The sequence below is a fragment of the Nesoenas mayeri genome (genome assembly GCF_963082525.1).
Source record: "Nesoenas mayeri genome assembly, chromosome: 4".
Taxonomy (NCBI): domain Eukaryota; kingdom Metazoa; phylum Chordata; class Aves; order Columbiformes; family Columbidae; genus Nesoenas; species Nesoenas mayeri.
The window spans coordinates 53,425,176-53,442,642 of record NC_137540.1 but is presented as its reverse complement, the minus strand read 5'-3'; the positions used below and the strand labels follow the sequence as shown (position 1 = coordinate 53,442,642).

Here is a 17,467-nt window from a genome sequence, read left to right as displayed (position 1 = left end):
GTCTTGTGTTTTACAAAACAGAGGCCATTGCAGGGACCCATAACAATTGATGATGCCACGTATACTGGAGTATGTTCTGCCTGTGTTTTGGCTTTCATTAGATTTCTGATTTTACTACGTATGTTCTGGTATTACACTGTGGCTATTCATACATCTTTAATCCATATTGTCTTATAGCTGGAAATCTTTTTTGAGATGGGATCACGTGTACTGTGTGATACTATTGCCTGCAGGAGCTTGATACTGTTTGCAGGCTGCATTGATGGCTGTATGTCTCAGGTTACACACATGAAGAGGAAAAGGTGTCCCGTCACATCCCTTTCTCCTGCAAAGATTCAGCAGTGATGTAGGAGGACAGTTTGCAACATATACTCCCTGACTAAGTGTTGTCTGTGTCCTCAACAGAGAAGGCAGGAAGACAGGTGGAAGCATCCTGGAGACCCAAATTTGATCTACCTGTGGTCACTTAGACCACTTTCTACACAATGAGCTTTCCACCAGTTAGCTTATCTACACTTTCAGGAATATTAAAATATTTTGGCAATTAAGGACCACTACCAATGTCATGCAATTAGGCTGTGACTGCATTTACTTTTCCTCTAATGGAAATGGTTTTATTTTTTACTTATTCTGAATTATCATATTAATTCAATTAATGCTTCACAACAATTTGCTGTTTCAGTTCTAATTCTAAAATCAGCTCTCCTAATGACAGACCCTAACTCCATCCCCAAGCAATCATTCCAAAATATTTACGCTGTTTTGTCTTCTCTCTTACTGCATTTAGATAGTTCCTTGCTATCACTGCACTGAACAACAAACATAAGCTTCCAGCTTCAAGGACCTATATACTTCAGTTCTGATGACATTTATGAAATGGAGGTTTTCTGAGCATCAGCCTGAACCTGATTTCAGCTCCTGTAGTCATTAGAATAGCAGGGATTGTTGTTCAGTCACAAATCCTAAGGACATGAGGAGATGATGATGTCCAGCTGGCCAGGAAAAAATGTCCAGCTGCCCTTTTTGGGCAGCTATAAGTCCCTTTTCTACCTATCTATGAAAGGAAGGCTGCCATATTAGATTAATTTACATAGATTTGATAACGTACTATAAGTTATTATGTTAATAGATGGTAATATAAATGCTTAAATTGGTACAAATACTTCACTCAGAGTAGAAAATGTTTCTGAGTGGAAAACAATATACAAGCAATGCAGCATTGTGACTATATGCTTCAAATTACTGGCCAAATCCTCTCTTCCCTTATAACTCTAATACTTATAAAACTAATAATAATAGCCATGTTAGGTTGTGAAATCTCTTTCTGTATTCCCATCTTGCTTTCCTTTTGAAAAGACCCTCAAAAAGATGATTGCTATCTCCTTTTTGTAATAGGAAGAAAGGAGAAGAGCTGTATACCTTTTCCTTTATATGAAATGCTTTTACATCCCGGTAATCAACTGGTCAGTCTGCTTATGCCAAATTTTTCAACGTAGATGCCCGCTCATTAAGAATGTAAATAAACTTGGCACTTCCTGCAGAATTACAAGAGCTATGTCTCAGCTGAACCTGATTTTTTTTCTTCTCTTTCATGAACACACAAGAAAAAGCCCTTGTCCCCCAAGGTGCATATACCACCAGTTGAAAGTCACTCAACAAAGAAGTGGAAGTTTAAAAAACCCAATAATTATGCTAACACACTTAAAAGTGTTTGGGCTGTTTGTATCTAGGTTTTCCTACCAAAAACATCAGGTTCAGATGTAGCATAAATTTAGAAGATATTGCTAGGCCACCAAATGAATGAAAAGTCCAGGGCGTACTGTCAGTTTCTAATAGAAACCCTCAACAAGTGAAGAGCAATAGCATGTTATTTTTATACTACGGAAAATTTCTGCACATGCATTATTTAATGAAAACATTGCTAAATCTTGTTTAAGCCCTAGATTGATTGATGTAAAAATCAATAGCTGAATTAATTTCTGATCTAAGTTCACTAAGTCAGATGAATTGCATCATATGAATTCAAACTGAATGACTTCAGGTGACTCTGAGGTTTTGTTAGTATACTTACTACCTTTTTAAGTATATATATTTAAGTTGCGAATGACACGAAAAACACAACTTGGAAAGTGCAGACATGATGAGTGAATGACTCCTCCCTCTACCAGGAACACCGAATAATTTCAGTTCTGTTGTTTTAGGCATTTCTGCCTGCAGAACTCCTCCAAGTTCTTCCTCGACACCGTTGCAGGGAAGCCCGGGCAAGGCAGCAGCGGAGCCATGAGCTCCCCAGCCGAGGGATCCGCCCGAGCCGCGCACGGCGGCCGCCCCCGTTCCACCCGGGAGAGGGCACTCTTAGACCTGGCCGCGCAACCGGACGTGGACACGGAGAGGAGGAACAGGAAAGTTCAGATGACACCTGAAAACTCGGTCAACTTGCACCACTAGTTAGTTATTTTTATGATACAGCTAATCTTCGGAATGAGTTGAGTCATCCAGACGCTGCCACAACAGGAACACAATACGACAGACAATAAACGTGCAGGCTAAGTTTATTTTTGTCGTCTCTGAAATGTGCTAAATGAGATGCAGATAAAAAAGACAACTTCTGGCACGTAGGCCTCGCTGTTAAAAGCTGAGATGACAGAAAGAGAGCTGTAGGAGTACGTTTGGTGGAAAATGAGGATTAAATTTTAAAATAACCTAGCTTTATGAATATTATTTCTTGCTGATTTTTTAAATAAAGTGTTATTATAAATGATTGTGTGAACATTTAAATGCAAAGTGCATACCACCTGATACTAACACAGCCTGTAAAGTTAATCCTCAAATGGATACCTCATGAAATAATCAAAATAAGAATTAAAAATATGTTGGAGGTCCAACCTTTGTTTCTAAAGTGTTTGAAATCAATACACAGATCTTGAGAGAGCTCTGCTCTCCAGTGAGAAACCTCCAGCAACAAGAAAATATCACTCCTGACATTTTTGATTTTTCTAAACTGAAGAGGTCAAGGTGAGGGTAGGGGAGTCTTGTTATGCAAGACACAAAGCAGCAAAACAAGAACAGAATGTCATGTGCTGGAAAGTTATAGTTTCAAAAATGGTGTTTTCTTCTAATCACAGGGAATCATCTCAATAATTTCAAATTCTATCTGAATAATTCTACGAGAAAAAGGTCCCATTGATATGAACAGAATAAAATTAGTAAAACAGGGAAATGAGGAAAAGATGACAAAGAATCTTAACTTGAAGAACAGAAATTTAATCATATTTAGTGCTGTCATAAGCATTTTGGAGTCCCCAGGAAGTATCCTGGGGCTGGGGGCATCTGTAGGCTCAGACACACGAACCATGCACCCAGTGACTGTACCGTATGTACAGCAAGTGAGTCCAACGTGCGCAGTTTGTGCAGGAACAATAGCCACTTTCCTATGAAAATGTGGGCAAGTTTCCTATATATGTTGTAGAATAGATAATATTTCCCATATCACATGGGAAACGATACAGTATTTAGGGTGTCTGCCTATTCTAGCATCGGCTAACGAACAATGGCTGCCTTTCCATACTGAGAGCTTGGGCTGAGGTCGTACAGCCACCGATCTTACTTTACAGGCACTGATCCTATAAACTTTCCTCCTGCAGTAATCTTAAATAGTTTGAACTTCATTTAATACAACATTTTTCCTGCACCTACTTCCAGAAGTATTTCGAAGCAATACACCAAACATACTAAATGATGTGTGGATACCCAGAATTTTATCTCCCACTCTGCTAGTTATCATCAACACCAATGGGCAAAAGTATAGACCAATTTTTGGTCAGTTTTTGAAAGCTGCTGTTGAAAAAACTGTTTGGTATAAGGCTAAACTGACGATGGGATCAATGAAAGAACTATCTCCTGAAATGAGATATCCTATTAATACAAAATTTCATAATTCAAAAAGTAAGCTGACTATGTTCAAAGGACTCCACTTTTTCATTTTGTGTACGGATCTTTCTAAGGGTGAAAGACTAATGAGAACTTAATTCAGAAGATACACACAGAGCTGTATTATCAACATACCATAAAATATATTAGGAAGTCAGACATGGAAGTCACTGAAATAACACAAAGACGCTACATTCTCATTTTTTCTAAGCATTTTCTTATTTCACACAAAAAGCCCTCTAAAACAAATCCTAAACCAAACCAAAAGAAAAACCTGAAACACCTATTCAAAGACTGTTAGTCTATGGTCCTGTTCTGGCCTAAACCCCTGTAGAGTCTTCTGCAAAATAGTAAACTATAGTAAAGCGTAAAACAATATAAGAGGTATACAGTGATAACCCCATCATGCTGATTACATAAGGTACTGATCTTATGCAGTATTTTAATCCTGGCAGAACTCACCGCTACTCTGTTCTACCTTCCAAAAAGCCTTTCTGTATTCTCTGTCTTTTCCCAAAGACAAAATTAACACAGTATATGGTGAATATGAAACAGCTGTGAGATAACTGAAGGATGCCTATTTAAGGACAAGGGAAAAGTGGGGTATAGTAAAGAGAAGAGATGCAGTAATTCATATTAATTTGATTTGCTTTTTGCAGTAACAGACTCTGACATTTGTAAACCAAATGAGCACATGAAAATAAACCTAGATACAAAGCAGGCAAAAATCACTGCCCTTTACTGTGGCTGTTACTAGATGTCTACTACCTATAACATACAAAGACACTCACAGGAACACAAAGGATTCTGACACTTGATAAAGGTCATGTTTTCCACTCCATTCAGAGCAAAATCTGAATATTAGCTCAGCTTCTTTCTATGAGCTGTCTGAAAAGACATGAGGCATTTAACCTGAAGATTTTATGTGCCGCCTTTATAGTTTTTTCTCTAGTACTCAGTAAGAGCTCAGCACACCATAAACCTAACTTTCATCTATGAGCTATAAGAGGCAGAAAAGAGTTATTATGCTTATTTTACAGGTGAGAGCCTAAGGCACAGAGAAGCCACGGTCTACCTTCTCTAAATGAACTTAAGACACATCAGCAGGAGTCAGATGTCTAAATTATTCTGAAGATGAAGGCCCAAGTTTACACTAGAAGTCATTAAAAAGAAATCAGGCCTAATGCAAAATGATCCTTCTCAAAAAGGTGCTAAAAACCTCAGCTGAAAAACTGCATTGTGCACTGCATTAAAAACAAGTTTCTGTCTGAGGAAGACCTAAGGTGATGAACAGATGCATATGGTACAACATTCTTGCAGGAAAACAGTCTTTTTCCAGTCAAACCACAGGGGAAGAGTAAACATACACAGAAAAAGGGCTATGCAAATCTGTATTAGTTAGAATTTTTGTTATTGGTTGCGCCTATACTTTGCTATGCATATAATAGTTGCGTATACTAATGAAGATAAATTACAGACAACAGCCATACCAGAAGTAGACATTTGTTGAAATAAATGTCTATGTTGTACATTGTCCTGCACTGCACCGTTAAGAAGAGGCACTATAAAATCTTTCTATAGACCTTAAGGTCTTGAAAGCCTCGAGTTCCTGATAAACAACAGTTGTAAATGCAATCTCAGGTTCCCCTTTGAAAATCTATCTATAGACCATACCATATTTTGCGCACCTCAGGCTAGCAGAGATGGTTACTGGTATCCTATTTCAGTTTTCTAGACGGCGGAACATCTGTGGCTTGCCACGTTTGCTTCTGCAATAAAATACAACAGTCCATTAGACAGGAATGATGTTCACCTTTTACTCTATTTTAAAAATATTGTAGCAGAATCTATAAAAAGAAAGAGTTCCTTACAGTGCCTCCTCAGAGCTGCCTGCTCCTGGGCCTGCCGGGCCTGTGCGATCCCCGTCCCAGGCGAGGACGCAGCAGTGTCTCCAAGGGAAGGGCGAGTGTCAAGACTGCAAGGTGCTGGGCCAGCGGCGCAGTGTGCGAGGAGCTGCAGTTTTATCCAGAGAGCATAAGTAAAAAAGACCACAAAGCTAACAGGCACTGCAGTATGGGCAGGTTGAACAGATTCTCAAGGCATGTGAAACCCCCCCTGGTTATCTTTGCTCCGGGACTTCACCAGAACACCTGTCAGCTGGTCCTTGGGCCAGCTGTTTCCTCAGGGACACCTCAGGCTTTTCCCCTGCTACCTCGGGACTCGCCGGCCCAGCCCGGCCCAGCCCTCCCGAGGGCACCCCCTTCAGCCCGGCCCGGTGCTCCAGGCATGCCCCCGCCGCGGCTGCTGGCACAACGCCGGGCCAGGGAGGCCGGTCGGGCCGCGCTGCCCGCGGCGGCAGCCATGGCGACACAACCGCCTCAACGCTGCCCCGACTCCCGGCGGCGGGGCTTTGCCTGCGGGCGTTTCTCCGCACACCTTCGCCGGGCGCCGCTGGGGACCCGCCCGGCCCATGACATGGCGAGCGGCGGCAGGCGGGCGCTCCCGAGGCGGAACCCCCGCGCCCCCTGAGGAGGCGGCGGCGGCGGCGGCATCCTTCCCCGGGGAGCCGCGGAGAGGAGGAGGCCGAGAGCGCACGCCGCCACTAGCCAGCGCTCGACCCCCCCGCGGCGGAGCCCCGGTGCCCGCTCCGCTCCGCTCTGCTCTGCTCCGGTCCGCGCACACGACAGCCCCTCCTGAGCGGCGGCGGAGCCGGCGGCCCCAGCGCGCATGCTCGGCGCGGGCGCCATTTTGGTGGGGCCGGGAGTTATCCAGCGGGAGCGGCGGCGGCGGAGCTCGCTGGGCCCGGCTCGGAGGCAGCGGCGAGTGGGTGCCCGCTGCAGAGATGGCTAACATCGCGGTGCAGAGGATCAAGCGGGAGTTCAAGGAGGTGCTGAAGAGCGAGGAGGTCAGAGCCTCTCCCATTCCCTTGCGTGCCGCCGCCGCCACCTTCCCCCGTCTGTGTGTCTGTGAGTGCGGGCAGCGGGGGAAGGTGCGGGCGCCCCGCCGGCCTGCACGGGGACCCCGCTTGCCCCTCAGCCCCACCTCCCCGTGCTGGGGGTGGGCCAGTCCCACGGCCTCGGGGAGGAGAATGGCGATTCCCGGGGAGACGGGACCCGCCAGCCGCCGGGAGGGGGGAGGAGGGGGCCCTGGAGCCCCTCCCCCAGCGGGCAACGAGAGCCGCCGGCGGCCCGAGGGGGAGCGGGGCCGGCGGGCCGGGCCCAGGAAGTGATGCGGCGGCAGCGGCTGTGGGGGCGCGCCCCGGGGGGAGCGGGCGGGCAGGCCCCCGCGGCGGGCGGGCGATGCCCGGGAGGGAGCGCGCTGCCAGGCCCGAGGCTGCAGGGCGGGGTGGGGCCTGCCCGGCGCGGGGCGACCAGGGCCCCCGGCCCGCGCCCCCCGTGTCCCCCGCCCGCGCGCCGCCAGGCCCACGCGCCGCCCCGCCGGGAGGGGTGAAGCGATCGGTGAGGCCGAGGTGCGGGGACGTGGACTCACAACCCCTGAAGTCGGCCCTCTGGTCAGCCAGAGCCTGAGGCTGCAGAGAGCGGCTTCAGTTTTTACAAAGAGGGTTGCAGGTAAATCCCTATTTATTTATGTTACTTTAATACAGAACTGCCTTTACCCCACTGCAGGCTTACTCACCTTCAGGTGGATGCTTTTAAAGCCTCACTCATTTCAATCATGCTCCCTCGTTTCCTGAGCAATGTGTTTCTGAGGTATGTGGCGGTCAGTGAGACACCATGACTGCTTTGAAGGGGACATTGAAGAAGTTTTGGTCAGCGTTGGGGACATATAGCAGCGTTTGCAGGGTTGCATCAACACGGCTCTTGCGGTGTCTGTATCTGAGTTGGTGGATGTCAGCCAGATGGGTTGTAATGGTTGTGTCGTCATTGTCGTCCTGCTTGGGATGATGTTGCAGGTTAAATGCTTGTGAAATGTTAATGCGAAGATGTAACTCTTAAGGCAGGTGTTTATTGAAATCTGGACACATTCACAGAGGAAAAATGGAGAGGATAATTTTTGAAATATACTGGTGACTTCAGGAAACCGTGTTTAGGGTAGCAGTAGTTGATGTGCTTTTAGATTGTGTGCTAACAGCATTGTTGCTATGCAGCCTGAACTAGCCCCTAGAAAAATGTGAGGGCCTGGTTTTACAGCTGCCCTCAGAGCCCAGGCTGATTTTGCTGAGCTATTGCACAGCAAATACAGAATTGCATGTAAGCTAAGGGAAATTTCTAGGTGGATACCTTTATACTGAAGCTAGAAAATCTAGACTCATACCACATATAACCAGCTGATTTTGGGAGAACGAAGAAGTCTGTAGTTTCAAGTGTTGTCTAAAAGCTTCACGACCCTTTCACTTTGCTTTATGTAGAAAAAAACCCCTTAACTTACATAGGAATTTGTGGGGACATCTATATTCTTTCTGATTTTCTTACTATTACGGTTGGATCTAGCGAGCACGTTTTTAATCTTTCCTGTTTGTTTAGTCTGTGCATTGAAGGGCTCAGTACAGAATGTTGGAAATAAATAATATCAAATTGCTTTTAAGCTGCCTAAGGTTTCCCCAAAAGAAGACCACAATTCTTATGAAACTGAAATGATGGAATTTCAAAATTAAAATACAGAAGAGTTTGATATTTCTGCTTTTTCCTGCCATTAGCAAGCTGCATATGAGTGTTATACTGGTACAGCACTGTGTATGAAATTGCTGTTTACAGAATATACTAGCTCTTCTGTCTTGAATGCAGAATTTCAGCATTACTCAATAGCTGCCTGAGTTGCAAGCAAAGTTTTTGTGAATGTTTGTACATTCAAAGGCAGCCAGACTATGGTGTCAGTACCACTGAGCACAAAAACTTATGGAGTGAGGTGGTGAATGGAGCTGTAACTAAATACTACAAATCAGAGGAAAAAAGGCTGGTTTTTTTTCGAGGTGATTTGTGTGCTAAAATGATTATTATACCTTGTTTCTTTAAAAAAGCTTTCATGAGTGGTGATGCTAAATTTTGTATTTACAAGCTTTAAGTCCCCCTCTGAAGGCAAAGTGGCTCACATTATCTGCACTTAAATTATTCTTGATTTGATGCTTTGAGCTACACCTGAACATGAAGAGCAGACCACCTGTTTCTTTGCAGATGCAATATCAGCACAAATGCCTGGGCGGGCAGGGATGGGACAGGCACACTTGCAAAAAGTACATAGGAAGTTTGTTCTGTCTTTTTCTAGTACTCACCTTTGGGCTGAAATGGGGTGGTGGAATGAAAAATGTTTCTAAAAGGGAGCAGCTGGATGGCAATTAATTCCTTCTGCATTTGAAGTATGTATACGGATCACCAAATTTCACTTCTAAATATCAGTGAAGGAAGAGTTCTGAAAAGTGTGTTTATCTGTGCTATGGTTAAGGATCCGTGGATCCTTGGACAAGAATTCTATGAATCCTTGCTACTATGACTAAATATACTTTTCCTATACTTAGCACTTTCTGTTTACTTAACTAGCATTTTTAGGAAATCACTAAAACGTGAATTTTAGACTTTATCTTGATCTCTAGTTTACAGATAAGAGATGAAAGATTTTTAATTTTTTTTGAGTCTGTGGCTTCTTGCCTCTTTTGAAAAAGCATTTAAATTCTTTTCACACTTGAGCAACAGGAGCATTTTTGCTCTGATTGCTTTACTATTTCTAGTTTTATTATAAGCCCTACACATAAGCTTAAGAATGAGATATTGTGTATTTAAGAGAGATCCTTATAACTTTGCATATCTTTAATATTTGAATTAAATACATGAAACCAACCATTTGTTTGCCAGGAGTACTCTTCAAAGTGTGATTTAAATAAATCTTTTTACCTTTGTGTGTGGAAAAACCTTTAAAATTCTAAGATAGATGAGGTACTGCATCTTTAACAAAGATGAAGCTGATAAGTTAGTACAGGTAGTAACTTGACTGGTTGAATATGTGTTAAGGGTACTGTACTGTGCTTATATTAAAATTCTAGAAAGAGTAAGCAGTACACTAACTCGCATCTTACTCCAAATCCTAGTCTAGGCAAGGCATGAGTCGCTCAATTTTACGTCTTTTTTTGTTCTGTCATTTCATTGATCTGTTATCTTGGTTTTATGGACTTAAATTCTAAAGCTGCAAAATATATTTTGAACAAAAGCGTGAGGCTGCAGCATAATGGAGAAACCAATAAACAGGTGGAGGGAGAATAGTATTTCCCTTTTGATAAGTGGGAGAAGGCTTTGGTGAAAGTTAGCTGGTATTATTTCAGAATAGAGCTACTGGAATATTGCAATGAGTAACCAAATCCTTACCTGTTCTCTGTTTGTAAGTTTGTCTTATGAGAGGAATTGTCTTTCTGGCCTTTAACAATGAACAGGAATGTGTTGAAAAATCTTGTGGTCACCTAAAGACTGATGGTGAGAAGTATTTGTAGTTCACTGAGTATGTTAAACAATGTGTGACTTATTTTCATATTTTAATACAACACTGTGTGTTATGCTTTGAAGAAAGTGTATTATGGTAGCATTGAAGGATTCAATGTTTAATTGGCCATCCAGTTTCTTGGATAATGTAGAAATGGGAGGTGGCTTCTGGCCATCTGAAAGTCAGAGGCGAATAGATGCGGTGAAATGACTCTTCTGGTACTGAAGTTAATGCATTGGGAAACAAGCCTTCCTCCTAGCAAGAAGAGAGTTGCTGGTATCTCTACCACAAAATATTCTTCTCTTATGAATATCAAGAGGCAGGGGCTTATCTGCATGGGAGGTAAGCCCAGATAGAGCTGAGAATAAATTAAACTCAGCTGCAGTTATGTATTATGAATATCTGCATGAGCAGATATCTGAAGTAGCGGTTAAAATTTGTAGCTTGCTTGAATCCAGACTAGCATTCAAGTGGAGATAGTAGGTTAATGGCAAAAAATGGTACTTCGTTTCCAAGAAGGAAGTATGTGTTTATTTTGGAGTCCACTGTGTGTTTTTGTGATTTAGAGGAGAAAGGGGAAAGGGAAGGGTAATGGTAGTCTGCCATACTGTGTCTCTTCTTAGATTTTTAGGGTTCTAGTAGCTCTGGTGTTTGCTTTCATCATTGCCTGTAGTGGTCTTGTGATTTGTAGCAGTTTGCGGTAAGATGCAAAGTGGCATCTCTGAAATTTTCTTGCTGTTTGGAAAACCATAAGCATTTAGTCTTCAGACTCAGAAAAACTTTTTTTTTTAATTATATTTGGGCAGTTTTGGGTTCTAGAAGTTGAATTCTCATAGATGGAAACTTTTAGTAGCAACTGTGCTTTAATGTTACTGGAAGGGCCTGTTGGAAATTGTGGGTGCTTGTTTTTCTTCCCATTTATCATGTAGAACCCACGCAGATATCTAAGAAGTCTCCTATTATGACTTCTGAATCAGCAACAGATTTTTTTTAAACAGTGCCCATTTCCTACTAATACATCTTCTTAACTCTAGATTAATAAGAAAAGTTTCACTGAAGTCAGTAGAGGCTTAGTGAGTGCAGTGGGACTGTTTGTGTGAATAAAGATAGAGCATGCCTGGTTAAATAAAGGTGTGAAGGTAGACAAGGTGTAAAGATGACAGCCTTTAAACTGACATTATATTGGTACCAATCTCTGTTCAACCTCTCAGCATGCTTGCATATGATAAAAAAATGGTGGTGGGAGTGTCAGTGTGCTGGAGCACAGGGCTGCTAAGCAATGGGGTCTTAGTAGGCTGGAGAAATTAATGGGCTGTCAGGAACTTTCTGAAGTTCAGCAGAGGTAAGTACCAAGTCCTGCATCTGGGAGGAAAGAGTGCCATACACCAGTGCATTCAGCATGGCGACTGACTGCAAACCAGCAGGCTAGCAGGAGAAGACCTGTGTGACCCAGTTGAACGTGATTTGGCAGTGCTCTTGTGGCAAAGCAGCCCAACTGCATACTGGGTAGTATGTAGTCAGTGGGTTGCAAAAAGTGATTCTTCACCTCTGTGCTTATGAGACCATATCTGGGGTACTGTGTCCAGTTTTGGGCTTTCCAGTGTAGGACGTTGATATACTGGAGTAAGCCCAACAGAACACCATCAGGGTGGTTAAGGGGCTGAAGCACATAATGTGTGATGAGACAGTGAGAGAATGAATGTTGTTGAGAGAACTGTTCAAAGGGACATCTTCGTGTCATCCACAAATACCTAATGAGAGGCTCTGGAGAAGAGCCAGGCTTGTCTCAGAAGTGCGTGGGGATAGGATAGGAGGCAACAGACATAAGCTGGAACACGGGAAATTCTGACTAGACACCAGGGGAAAAAAATTACAACGATAGTCAAACGTTTAAACAGATTGACTGGTGAGGTTTTGGCATCTCTCTCAACAAGTTCTTGAGCAGCCTGCTCTCTTTGAACCTGCTTTGAGCAGGAGGTAGAACTAGAGACCACCCAGGTGTCTCTTCCTCCATGATTCTGTATTTCTAGTATAAATTTTTGTTTTAATTACCGTATTTTTTTCTGTTTCTGAAAGAAAACATCTAGACAGCAGCTCCAGTTCTGTCACCCCACCTCATAGAACTCCCCTGTAAACAAACTGAATAATTTGAAAGTGGGCTTTTTCTTTTTAGTTCTGAAGTTTCCACTGTTGTAAAACAATAGTGAATCCTCTTCAAATTAGAGGCTGGAGTTTTCTAGTAGAGGCAAAGCTGTCAGGGTTTTCAGGCTAAACAAGTTCTGGGTTCGAACCCTGAAGATCAAACAGATATGAGATCCCTAGTGCTTCTTTAAGCTGCATTTCTCCAAAATGTGGAGATCATCTTAGCTTTAAAATAGTGGTTTGTGACATCCTTTGTACATTCCCAGAAGTAATTTTGTCTGCTATGTATTTCAAACCATGCCTGTGATTTCAGACAAAGCAAGGTTTAGACCCGTTTCCTATAGTTACATGAAAAGGATACTGAAATGCCATTACAGTGCATCTTTGGTTTTCTTAATTCTGTCTATGGTGTGTTCGGTTATATTTTCCAGTTTGTGCTGGAAAATAATTCAGGATTAATCTGTATGTCTTTGCCTTCAGAGGAGTTTGTCCCTGAATTGCTTTTTTGGTACCTGAAGAATAGTCAATTCAAAACAAAATGCATTTATTAGGATGGTTTAAGAAAACTACTGATTATTCTCGCTTCTAAGGTGGTCTTTCTGAATTATTAATTTACTTGTAATTTTAAGCCTTTTTATCTGAACCATGTAGCTGTTTTTAAACTTCTCTGAATGTAATACCATTGAACTTGTATGATCAGTATTACATAGATGCTAGTAAGCACTAGGGTTATGAATATTACTTCAGTCTGACTCAAAACAATTAAAATATAAGGGTAGTGATCATTTGACCGGACCCATGAGTTGGCCAAGTATTGGTAGTGGGAATATTTGTACAGGGAAGGCAAGATCTATTGCTCATTCCTGTGTTCAATTAATGTAATTTTTTCATGTTAATGTGAATCCAGTTGAGTCCAAATTTCTAGTGAATGGTCTACATATCAGTTGGTAGAATCCTAAAGATTTTGAGAGTAAGTGGAAAACAAACAAAAAAAAAGCCCTTGCTCTCTGTTGGAGTCTGGCTCATTTTGTTGTCTTGGGTAATCTCTTACAAACCTGACTAAAGAGAGCAGTCACTGGTGACAGGACTGGGTTAGTCAATTTAGGCTTAGGGGTGAGGCTGCAGCTACCAGGTGTTACTGTCTGACCACAAAAATCTTTGTGGACTTGAAGGTACTTGGAATAAGCCAATCCTTTAGCCTTCTCAGTCTCCCATTCATTCTTCTGTGCTTGTTTCCAGGAGTTGGGCTTTAATAGGAAAGAAGAGTCCTAAGGTTAATTCACTTTACTCAGTATGAAATTTACAGAAGTTAACATTTTATCATAGTAAAATTGTTTAACTCTAAACTGCAAGGAAGTGCTGGTTAACAGTCCAATCCTGAATTGTCTAATGGTCTTTCAGATGCATTAAACTCGTTAAACTAGTGCAAATACTTAGTGTAGTTCTTAAATTATTTACCCATTAATTGGTTTCTAGCTTGTTTCATATTCCTAGTAAGGATTGTTGTCATTACTATACTTCATCACTTTTACACTAATAATTTCTGCTCATATTAAATGGAGAAAATGCCTTTGGTTAAACTTTATCATTAATATGCATAACTATCTTTTTGTCTCTGACAAACTAGGTAAAACTTTGCTGCAATTTAGATAAGGAAAATAAGTAATTTAGTTCTTTTACGGCAAAGAATGACAATTTTGAGAAATAGTATTCTATAAGGCACTCTAGGGATGTAGTCCACTTTTGCACTCCTGACTTATCTCCCATTTTCTCCTCAGATTGTATCAATGTTAATACTTGTAATATTTGAATTGGGAGCACTTGAATGTGCTTGCCGTGAGTATTTAATAAAATTATATCTGCATAATATATTAAGTACCTCTATGAGCAGCAGAAATAACCATATTTGAGGATCAGACCTGTGTCTGTTATTCTGGTATGCTGTAACACAATTGTGCTAAGGCCATGGATTGCTTCTCTCTAGTCTTCGAAGTGTCTGCACAAGACAGTGATGTTGTGAATATTCCTGGCTACAGAAGAAGTTAAGCAATTACGTTTTATTTGACGCCATAAAACGCAGTTATATGGTATAACTCCAATTTGGAGTTATGTCTAAGAGAGCTGAGCTCATACTGTGTATCATTCTCCTGTTGGAGAGTTAATAGTGGCTGTCCTGTCTACCTTTGTCTGCTGTCACAAGACACAGGGGAAACTAATTTGTGTTCATTGTTTCATTGTTTCTTTTCATTATTAGTCAGCAAGATCAACAGTTCATTGGGAAAGGGAATGACTAATGATTGTATAAGTCTAGTTACCCCAGAAAATCAAGGTTTAAGATGATGTGCCTTCAGAATCTAAAATATGTTTATGCAGTGTTTTATGGAGGGGGGGAAAAAAAACACAAAACCCACAAATGCATCAGTCCATGTTTTACTTAAATAGGTAGTTTAGTTCAAGCCAAATATATATATATGTAACTTTTTAAACTGAAAGTGAACTGTGAAAAACTATTTTAAAGTTTTTGCTGTGTTGGATTCTGTTCAAGTACAGAAAGCCATTGTGAAATAAGATAGAATAGATAAATGAGATAGAATAGATAAATGGAAATCATGGTAGCTGTGTTGTATTTGCTGCCTTTCTGGAAACTCTTAGAGCCTTCATGGTGTTTTAGTAAGCCTTTTGAAATAGGGTCTTCCCTAAAGATGCTGGTGCAGAAGAACTGCACTGAGCTCTTTCTACCTGTCTTTAAACTGCGAGTGAATTAGCATACTTGATTTAAAATGAGCTGAATCCTGTGATTCCTTCATATGTAGAACTACTAGCAACCTAAGTAGGGTAACTTACAGAATTGAGTGAGTAATCTGCCTCAGATGGGTTTGTGTATTTATAAATTACTAATTCAAAGTATGGTTCAAACTAATTTTTAAAGCATACTTTATCTGCAGGGTTTTTCGGTTGTTTTGTGCCGAAGCCAGATGTGCATAAAAATTTGAGGAAAGTGCATCTTGTATTACTGCAGAATTGCATGTTCATTTAGGCTGTCTTGGACTGTGGCAACCCAGATGGAGGGCCTGCCCCGAACTGTGGCTGTTCAGGTCTCTGGCTGCAGGGAGTGCCAGAACCTGCTCCTGCTGGGGGAGGGAGGCAGGTATCCCACCTGTGTGAGGGGTAAGCAGGTGCAAGTTCAGCTCAGCATGGTGGTGGAACTTCAGGAGGAAGTTGAGAGACTGAGGACCATCAGGGAGTGTGAGAAGGAGATTGACTGACTGGTGGAGTGACTCCCTGGCATGCCAGTCATAAAGACTGTAGGGGGATACCCCCAAAAGGTGATGGACCCTCTGCCCTGTCAGGCAGAGTGGGGAGACCTGGGACAGCCCATGCCATGTCACTGTCAGGCAGAGGTAGGGGACCAGATAGATGAGGAGGGTTGGAAGCAAGTTCCAGTTTGGTGTCATGGGCACCCCCCCCCCCCCCCCCCCCCCACCTGCTTTGCTCCCTCATGTACCCCCCTGTAGTAGGTTTAAGGCCCTAAGGCCCTGGATCTTGAAGGAGAGGTAGGTGAGGATGTGGTGCAAGGCCTGCCTACAAGGTCACATAGGAAGAGATGGTTGACTCCACAACTCAAGACTACCTCTGATAAGAAAGGAAGGAAATTGTAGTAGACAATTCCCTTCTGAGATGGACAGAGGGCCCAATATGCAGAGTTGGCCCTTGTCACAGGGAAGAGTGTAGTCTACCTGAAGCCCAGATCAGGGATATCACCAGGACACTCCCCAACCTGGTGCAGTTGAGGTACTACTACCCACTGCTGATCTTCCAGACAAGTGGGGAAGGAGCTGCATCCCATAGTCTGAGGGAAATGAAGAAAGATTTAAAGGCCTTGGAATGATTGGTGAAAGAGTCTGGGGTGCAAGTTATTTTCTCTTCCCTCCTTCCGTTTTTGTGTGCTGACGTGGAATGGAGTAGAAGAATTCAGTCCATAAATGATTGGCTGCAAGACTGGTGCTAGGGGCAGGGCTTTGTATTCTTTGAAAACGGCTGGTTTTATAAGATACAAATCCAGACAGTGATGTGTGAGAAAGGTTAATCTCACAGGGGCAAAAGGATGCTGGGACAGGAATTAGCAGGGCTCATTTGGAGAGCTTTAAATTAGATTCAAAGGGGGATGAAGTTGTAGCTGGGCTTGCACCAGTAGGGCAGCACTCTAGAGTTGATGAAGTCTGGGAGGTCTCCCATACCCCCTAGGGTGAAATAAGTGTGCTCAGCTTGCTCCCTGAAATGCCTGTACACCAATGTGTGCAGCATGGGGAATAAGCAGGAGGAGTTAGAAACCTGTATTCGGGCAGGAGATTATGACCTGGTGGCAATTACAGAGGCATGATGGGACAGCTCACATGACTGGAATGTGGTCATGGATAGCTATGTCCTTTTCAGGAAAGAGAGGCCAGCCAGGTGTGGTGGTGGAGTTGCTCTTTAAATGAGAGAGCAACTACAATGTATTGAGTACTGTCCAGGGGCGGATGAAGAGCGAGTTGAGAGTCTATGGGTGAGAATTAAGGGGCAGGTTGGCAGGGGTGATTTTGTTGTGGGTGTCTGTTACAGGCCACCAGATCAGGGTGAGGAAGTTGATGAGGCCTTCTATGGGCAGCTGAGAGCAGCCTCACAGTCAGAGGCCCTGGTTGTTGTGGGGGATTTTAACTTCCCTGATGTTTGCTGGAAGGACTACTCAGCCAGCCAGCCGCAGTCTAGGAGATTCCTCCAGTGCATTGATGATAACTTTCTGATACAAATGGTGGAGGAACCGACTAGGAGAGGTGCACTGCTGGATCTTATCCTCACTAACAAGGAGGGTCTGGTTGAAGCAATAAAGGTTGAGGGCTGCCTTGGTTGCAGCGACCATGAGATGGTGGAGTTCAGGATCTTGTGTGGCAGGAACACAAAGCAAGCAGAATTACAAGCCTGTACTTCA

The 17,467-nt window shown here is 42.9% G+C and overlaps 2 protein-coding genes across 2 annotated transcripts in view; one reads left to right on the top strand and one right to left on the bottom strand.

Annotated features, from left to right (window-relative positions):
• Nucleotides 1-5,893, bottom strand: part of SMIM14 (small integral membrane protein 14) — a gene marked incomplete at its 3' end in the record, with an annotated part of 52,410 nt that extends 46,517 nt beyond the window's left edge. The window contains exons 1-2 of the mRNA XM_080343559.1: nt 5,802-5,893; nt 5,619-5,699 (exon numbers count right to left, since the gene is read on the bottom strand). The remainder of the gene's footprint in view (nt 1-5,618; nt 5,700-5,801) is intronic.
• Nucleotides 5,894-6,685: 792 nt separating this feature from the next.
• The window catches only part of UBE2K (ubiquitin conjugating enzyme E2 K), a 41,495-nt gene continuing 30,713 nt past the window's right edge, over nt 6,686-17,467 (top strand). Inside the window, exon 1 of the mRNA XM_080343558.1 lies at nt 6,686-6,835. Within this exon, the coding sequence (XP_080199684.1) occupies nt 6,773-6,835 (63 nt within the window). The 5' untranslated portion in view covers nt 6,686-6,772. The remainder of the gene's footprint in view (nt 6,836-17,467) is intronic.